General features: G+C 35.8%; 1 protein-coding gene across 1 annotated transcript; it reads right to left on the reverse strand.

Moving 5' to 3' along the window:
- Nucleotides 1-7,024: 7,024 nt before the first annotated feature.
- Nucleotides 7,025-8,827, reverse strand: LOC145790928 (uncharacterized). Its single transcript, XM_082870212.1, has 2 exons — nucleotides 7,934-8,827; nucleotides 7,025-7,845 (listed from the first exon to the last, which is right to left on the reverse strand). The coding sequence occupies exons 1-2, from the start codon at nucleotides 8,693-8,695 to the stop codon at nucleotides 7,078-7,080; spliced, it is 1,530 nt and encodes a 509-aa protein (XP_082726338.1). The 5' UTR covers nucleotides 8,696-8,827; the 3' UTR covers nucleotides 7,025-7,077.
- Nucleotides 8,828-9,064: the final 237 nt, after the last annotated feature.

The following is a 9,064-nucleotide window of genomic DNA, read 5'->3' on the forward strand; positions in this document are numbered from 1 at the left end:
GGAAAAATATGTGTGAAACTATATAAAATATACGTATATTTTACTTAATTTCACTTATTTTTTTTCTTTTCTTTTTTAAATCTCTCCTCAAATCTCTTAACCAATCATAACGTAAGTGATAAGCTGAGCGCACAGAAAAATACCCATTCTTCTTATAATGCCATAGCCGCACATCCCGTGGAGGTCTTGGATTTAGGGAGATACTAGCCATAATGATAGGAACTGTTCTATTAGACAGTTGTGGGTAGTTACTCTGTTAGGCAATTGTGAGTGTGGGGTAGTTATTTTGTTACGGGATCTGTTACGGGAAAGGGGATTATAAGGGGGGAAGGAGTTACAGATAGGAGGAGGTTGTATTTTTTTATTTTTTTTTTTCTTTCTTATTGTAAAACTCCATGGAAGAGTTCTTCCTTTCGTTTGATGAGAATTGAATAACAAAAGCTGAGTTTTCCTTTCTAATTTTGAGATTAATTGCTAGAAGCTTATCAGTGGTATCAGAGCCACCGTTCTTCAGACTTGGGGCAAATCACTTCGGTAATGGCGAACGGTACACGATCTCAAGATATCAAACGAATCGAGGATGCTATTCGGCATCTAAAAGAAAGTTCGGATAAACAAGCCGAAGTCATGGCTAGAATCAAGGATCTGGTTTTAGCTTTGAACCTGAAGTACGAGCAAATCACAGAAAATGTGAGTTCTTCTTCTTCGGTTCCTCCGATCATTCCTACGCAAGAACCCACCAATAATCCAAATCAGTGGCACACTAGATCCGCCAAATTGGATTTCCCAAAACTTTTCGGTGAAGAACCTGAGGCTTGGATATACAAATATGAGAAGTTTTTTTAATTTAATCCGATCGATGAAACACAAAAAGTGCGATTAGCTTCAATACACATGAAGGATAGGGCTATTCATTGGTTTCGATGGTATGAAAGGACCCATGTTCTCAGATCTTGGAGGGAATTTGTTGGGGCCCTGGTTGATAGATTTGGAGATAGCCTATTTGATGATGCCATAGGACAACTATCGAAATTAAGACAGATATCAACAGTCCAAATCTACCAGGGAAAATTTGAAGAATTGGCAAATAAAACAAATGGGTTATCAGAAGAATTCTTTGTTAGTTGTTTTATAAGTGGCTTGAAGGATGAAATCAAGGCAGGAGTACAGATGTTTAGGCCAAGAAATGTATCACAAGCCATGGGTTTGGCAAGGTTACAAGAGGACAAAATTGAGGCCTTAGCTAAGAAGAATAGAGTTTATTCCAAAAGCTACAGTACCAGTTTTCTTACAAGTAGCAAATCAATGGAGCCAGCTTCAAAGCCTGTGGAGTCAGTAACTACTGTAAAGAAACTGACACAGAAGGAATTAGAGGAGAGAAGAATGAAAGGATTATGTTATGGACGTGACGGGAGATATTTTAGAGGCCATGTTTGCAAGAAAAAGCAACTCTTTATGCTCGAAGCTGAAGATGAGGAAGATGTCTTTGAGGATGTGGTACAGGACATGGACAAAGAAAATGTGCAAGAAGAATTGCAAATCTCAGTTCATGCCTTATCAGGTTCTTTCGCTTATAAGACTAAGAGAATTAAAGGAAAGGTTAAGAAGAATATGGTCACTATATTAATTGATTCAGGTAGTACCCACAATTTTTTGGACCCAGTAATGGCAAAACGAACTGGAGCATCAATCCAATTCACCAATCCTTTAACAGTGGTGGTAACTGATGGTACCAAGTTACAAAGCAATTCTATGGTGAAGGATTTCCAGTGGGTTATGCAGGGTACAATTTTTACAACTGACATAAGATTATTACCTTTGGGGGATTGTGACATGGTATTAAGAGTCCAATGGTTATCTACTTTGGGACCGGTGTTATGGGATTTTCAGAATTTGAAGATGGAATTCACTGCATTTGGCAAAAAAACATGCGCTACGGGGTGGTGCAACAGTGGAGATACAGCAAATTGAAGTTAAGGCAATGGAGAAGTTGATGCAGAAAAAATCACAGGGACTCATAGCTCATCTTTGCAGCCTACATTCCAATTATGCAGAAGTTGACCATGAGGTTCCTTCGGATCTTGATAGAATCTTACATGATTATACTGATGTGTTTCAGGAACCCAGTGACTTACCTCCAATTAGATCACAAAATACCTCTCAAGGATGGTAGTCATCCCCCAAATATCAGGCCTTATCGATATCCTTATATTCAGAAGAAGGAGATTGAGAAAATAGTAAAAGAGATGTTGAACTCAGGGGTTATTAGGCAGAGTGTGTCTCCTTTTTCTTCACCAGTCCTTTTGGTCAAAAAGAAGGACAATACTTGGCGAATGTGTATTGACTATAGAGCTTTAAATAAGGACCTTATCAAAGACAAATACCCTATTCCCATGATTGATGAATTACTTGATGAGTTGCATGGAGCTCAATTCGACTCTAAGTTGGATTTAAGATCTGGGTACCATCAAATCCGGATGCATGCTCCTGACATTGAAAAAATAGCTTTTCGAACGCATGAAGGCCATTATGAATTTTTGGTCATGCCATTAGGCTTGACCAATGCTCCATCCACCTTTCAAAGCCTGATGAATGATGTGTTTAGGCCATTTTTGGGGAAGTTTGTGTTGGTATTTTTTGATGATATCCTCATATACAGTAAGAGTTGGGCTAAACATATGTTTCATGTGACCTTGACCTTGGGAAAATTAAGAGTTCATTAACTATATGCTAAGATGTCCTTGTGTGCCTTTGGGAAATAGCAAGTGGAGTATTTAGGGCATATTATTTTTGGTTCTGGTGTGGCTGCAGACCTCGTTAAAATAGACGCTATGTCTACTTGGCCTAGACCTCAATCTTTGAAAGCTCTTCGAGGATTTTTGGGTTTGACTAGCTATTACCGAAGGTTCATAAAAGACTATGGCAAGATCAGCCAACCCCTTACTATATTGCTTAAAAATGATGCCTTTAAATGGTCAGAGGATGCTAAACAAGCTTTCGTTCTATTGAAAAGAACTATGACTACTGCTCATGTATTGGCTTTACCCAATTATGATAAAACCTTTGTGCTAGAATGTGATGCTTCTAATAAGGGGTTGGGAGTTATCTTGATGCAAGAAGGACGGCCCATAGCCTATTTTAGTAAGTCATTGTCTATCGTAGCTTTGGGTTACCTACATATGAGAATGAATTCTTGGTTATAGCTCTAGCTGTTACCAAATGGAGGCATTATCTCTTGGGTAGGCATTTCCACATTAGAACAGATCACCAAAGCCTCAAATTCTTGCTGGAGCAGAGAATTACCACTCTCGTGCAACAAAAATGGCTTTCCAAACTCATGGGTTTTGATTACGAAATTGTATACCGGAGTGGTAAATCTAACTACGTTATAGATGCCTTGTCCAAAAAATGAGAGGAAGATATGAGCAGTATGTCCGCTCTCTCCGTTGTCCCTTGCCATTGGGTTAAGGATCTTCAAACCAGTTGGGAACAAGACCCTTCTACAACTTATCGCAGATTTGACTCAAAATCCAACCAGTCATCCTCATTTTCTTTGGCAGCATGAAATGCTCTATTACAAAACCAGGTTGGTAATGGGTAATTCACCTCAACTAAAGACCACACTTATCAAGGAACATCATGCTACTCCCACAGGTGGGCATTCAGGAGGGGAGAAAACTTATAGAAGAATCAAACAAGGTTTTTATTGGAAAGGCCTAAAGTCTGATGAACTTTAGTTTGTGGCTGAATGTGATGTATGTCAGCGGAATAAGTATGAAACAGTGATAGCACCTGGGTTGTTACAGCCGCTTCCTATTCCTACTAAGCTTTGGAGTGATATTTTGATGGATTTCATTGAAGGGTTACCCAGCTCTTCCCATAAAACTGTGACCTATGTGGTTGTGGATAGGCTTAGTAAATATGCTCATATCATTTCCTTAACCCATCCATACACCGCTACTGTAGTAGCTCAAGCATTCTTAGATAATGTGTTTAAACTTCATGGGATGCCTCTTTCTATTGTTTCAGACCGGGACCCAGTGTTTACTAGTAAATTCTGGAAGGAATTATTTTGATTGCAAGGTACTAATTTGTGTATGGGTTCTTCTTATCACCCCCAAACGGATGGCCAAACTGAAACAGTTAATAGATGTCTTCAGGTGTACTTGCGGTGCTTAGCGGGAGACGGACCTACTGTATGGACCAAATGGCTATCTCTCGTTGAATGGTGGTATAACACTACCTACCATGTCACTGCGGGAGTCACGCCATATGAGGCCTTATATGGTCAAACCCCTCCCAGCTTGAACTATTATATTCCAGGAAATACTGTTGTGGCAGCTGCTGATACTTTGTTGCAGGATAGAGTTGCTATTTTGAAGTTGTTGAAAGAGCATCTGGTTCAGTCCTAGCATCGAATGAAACAACAAGCAGATAAGCACAGGTGTGAGCGAGTTTTTACAGTTGGAGATTAGGTTTTCCTTAAACTTCAGCCTTTCAAACAAGTTTCTCTGGCATTACGAAGGAATGCTAAACTAGCTCCCAAGTATTTTGGTCCTTTCCAAATCCTGTAGAAGTTGGGACCTGTTGCCTACAAACTAGATTTGTCATCTTCCTCCAAACTGCATCCAGTTTTCCATGTCTCCTTATTGAAGCCTAAACTGGGTCAAGGTATTATTGTGCAACCTTCCCTTCCACCTACCAGTCTTGATGGCCAGCTACAATTGGAACCCATTACAATTTTGGATAGAAAACTGTTCAAGAAATATGGCCGGCCTCTTACCATGGTTTTGGTCCACTGGTCTAATTCTATTCCTGAGGATGCCACCTGGGAGACTTGGTACTCCTTGCAGCAGCGTTTTCCTCATTTCCAGCCTTGAGGTCAAGCTTCCTTTTAAGGGTGGGGAATGATAGGAACTGTTCCGTTAGACAATTGTGGGTAGTTACTCTGTTAGGCAGTTGTGAATGTGTGGTAATTATTCTGTTACGGGATCTGTTATGGGAAAGGGAGGGAGTTACAGATAGGAGAAGGTTGTTTTTTCTTTTGTTCTTCTTCTTTTCTTTTTTTTCTCTCTTATTGTAAAACTCCATGGAAGAGTTTTTCCTTTCGTTTGATGAGTATTGAATAACAAAAGCTGAGTTTTCCTTTCTAATTTTGAGATTAATTGCTAGAAGCTTATCACATAAGTTCCTGCTTAGACGAATAGTCCAATTATTTTGTGTGTTGTGTATTTTATGTGTGGTTAGCTCAACATTTTTTGTTTGTTATTGTTCTAATTAATTTTAGATTATTTTTTAAAAAATCTAATGTATATGACAAAATATATATATATATGAAAGTGATTGAAAATATGTGATAGGGTTTTTTTTTATAGATCGGAGGGTTTCAACATTTAATAATCCACGATAATAAGGGTGTATTTGGAATTTGCTTATATAATTTTTTTTTTTGTTGTGATTTTTTAATAAAATCTGAAGAACTTTACATTTTAAATTTTATTTTTAAATGGTCTAAACGTAAAAATAAAAAGTAATAAATATTTGGAAAATTTTAACTACAAATAAATAGATAAAATTTAATTTTTTGTTTTTAATAAAAAAAAATTTAGATTGATCAATATTTATTATTTCTTAGATGTTTCTACAAACCGAGCATTTGAGATTGTTTTATCAAAGACCGAACTGAATTTGTGTGCGGACCAACTTTGCTCGAATCGGCCCGACAAATGGAAAGACATCATCCAACAAAAATAGGAAGCCCAAACTGAAACGAATTGTCCAATACAAGCCCAAGAAAAACTGGATTAAACTCCAAAGACTTGATCTGGTGGATGCGGCCTAGAACATGGGGTTATGCATATTTCAAGACCATACATTTGAGTAGAGGTTTTGAAAAGAAAATGAAAATAATTGGTAAAATGTGAATGAAATATAATCCTATTTAACTCATTTTTTTTTTCAAATTTTTACCTAAATTTATTATTCAAACACATCATTAGTCTTTTACATTCTACTCCACTAGACAAACTGAAAAATTAAAAAAATTAAAATTTTGAAAAAGGTCCAAAATTTTTTTTTTTTTAAATTTGATTTTGATTTTTTATTTTGGACAATTACAACAAAAAAAAAATTTCAAGATTTTAACGTTCTAACATTTAATTTTATCAATTTAAACCTTAATTTTTATTTATTTATTATTAATCTAAATAATTCACCTATTATTTATTTATTATTAATCTAAATAATTCACCTATTTTTGTTAAGTAAAACTGATGGAAAAAATATATATTTTAGTTACTAAAGTCAGTGTAGATATATATATATACTAGCGTATGCCCGTGCCTAAAGGCACGGTGTAAATAATTTTAAAATTAAAATGCAGTTATAATTTATGTCATTTTTTGATAAAGATACTGAAAAAATATATTGAAATATTTTGCTTGTATTACACGCTCTACAAAACTCAAATAAAATGACAACTCTTCCTAATCTTAATGCAAATTAAGAAACAAACATTTAAGATTTAAAGTTATATTGCATATCAAAATATAAAAGGCAGTAAAAAAAAGTGTAAACACTGAACAAAAAATAGAAATAAAGTTATACTGTCATACACCAAAAGAGTAGGTTAAAACTTTACAAAAAGTAGGTTAAAGCTTTACAAAAGATGTATGCTTTACAAAAGATGTGTCACTAACATGTCTTCAAATATGCGTTTGCCCAAACTTCCTCCTCATTACTTTCCAAAAAGTCTTTGTATCAACTTTTATGTATCCCCAATGAGGAATATGCACAACAATCTGGTAATTTGTGGAACAAAAAAAATATAGATTAGTACATGTGTTGGAAATATACATGTCAAAATACTTTCAGATTGAAATTACCTTATTACATCCCCATCGAAGCAAGGTAGTCGTATTTCTCCTTTTAAGCTCCATAGATTTTTCGGTCCAATCCTACAGAAGTCCAAATTTCAAATTATTATTAAATTGAAATTTTTTAAAAAGTTATATAATCAACATAAATAAATCTACGTGGTTACCTTATAATAAAACGTCATTTAATCTGCATAGAGTACTACAGCAACACTTCAGGATAAACAATATTTGTAGTAGAATCCAAATTATCTTTAGGAGGGAGAATACTTATACGATCAAATGATGTACATCTAGACAATGCCACATATAATTGCCCATGGCTAAACACTGGTATACGCAAATCAACCCCAACAAATTTCACAGATTGTCCTTGAGATTTATTAATGGTCAAGGCATATGCCAATCGGACTGGAAATTGATGTCTTGTCATTTGGAAAGGCATTTCTGAAGAAGATGGTGTCAAAGATATCCTTGGTATGAATGCCAAATTGCCAAACTTTTCTCCAGTTAAAATTTGAGCTTCAATTATGCGAGTGCCGCACCTAGTAACCATCAATCTTGTACCATTACATAGTCCATCTTTCGGTGCAATGTTTCTCAACAATATTATAGGACAACCCACTTTCAACTCTAACTTAAAAGTTGGCAACCCAGGAGGATCCAATGAATTTAAATATTCATTAGGATATCTATTTGTAATGGTAGGATCAATTTCATTATCTTCAGACATTTTATCTGCTGCAAGATAAGTATATAACCTCCCTGGAAAGATATTCAGCGCAGTAGTATTAATGTCACTGACATCATCGTTACGCGCAGACAGAATTGTGCGTTCAGTTAAAAATGTTGGGGTTGACGTCTCTATCATATTCAATTGTGGATAAACTGTAGAGAGTAATTCATTCAAATCTTGACATTTGTGTATTGTTGATGGAAGGTTAACGATTTCTTGAGGATTGGTCCCAATCTAAAAAAAAGTGAAATCAATAAAAGAGTAAGTGTAAACACAATTTATTAATTTAAAATCTATATAATACAGGTTAAAGTAGTGTTACCTCCATCAAGAAATTTGCAAAATTAGCATTTTCATGGCCTTCATGATTCAAGCGCATATTCAAATCCAAAGTCAAGATATATATATGCTTCCATAGAACAGAGTGTCTTAATGATGCATTCACAATTTGCTCACGAACTCCTTTGGGTATAACTGGTAAGATTTGTCGAAAGTCTCCTCCAAGAACAACAGTAATACCCCCAAATGGCTTTTCACTATCACAAATGTCCCTCAATGTACGATCAACCGCCTCAACACAATGTCTATGTTGCATAGGAACTTCATCCCAAATTATGAGTTTTGTTTCTCTAAATAACTCAGCTTGTAATGATTGTTTGCTAAACCCACAAAGTGAATTTTCCAAGACATCTAACGGAATGGAAAATGTTGAATGTGCAGTGCGACCTCCTACCAGTAACAGTGATGCAATTCCAGACGAAGCCACAGTAACAACGATATGCCCAAGGCTACGACATTTTAATGCAATCGTATTGTATAGAAATGTTTTCCCTGTTCCTGCACCCCCATTCAGAAAGAAAACAGTTCCTTTATTTTGAAAAACTGAAGAAGTGATTGTATTATAAGCATTCCGCTGTCCATTATTGAGACAATCAATAGTAATTTGTGGATCTGCATGTTCTGCCTCACTCTGCAGTTGTTGATGTTCAACTATCAATCGATTACCAACTACTGCACTCCAATTTGCAGTAGGTTGTGGCATGGGTGGGAAGTCAATTAAACTTTTGCCTGATTCATGAAGCATTTGATTCAAAAGATGGAGACCATAATCTTCAATTTGAGCCTCAGTTGGTTTAGAAATGACAAACAATGTACAAATCTTATGTGCAAGATCATCACATATATGCGTTGAAAATTGATTCCATAATACATATGGATTTAGTGGAGAGCACTGGGTGAGAATAATACTAAACAATCTTCTCAATTGATATCCAGTTTTTATGACTACAGCCTCTTTCAAGCATTGTATCCATTCTTCATCATCTTCTAAAAGCCCCCTTGCAATACATGCTAATTTAAATGTATCATGCACAACATTATCGACTGTGCGTAAAGACTGAAACGACTTTGGTCCTTTGACAACGGTTAGTAACAAACGTAGATAAAATCTTTC

The sequence above is a fragment of the Camellia sinensis genome, chromosome 5 (assembly GCF_055761805.1).
Source record: "Camellia sinensis isolate YWXY chromosome 5, ASM5576180v1, whole genome shotgun sequence".
Classification (NCBI taxonomy): Eukaryota; Viridiplantae; Streptophyta; class Magnoliopsida; order Ericales; family Theaceae; genus Camellia; species Camellia sinensis.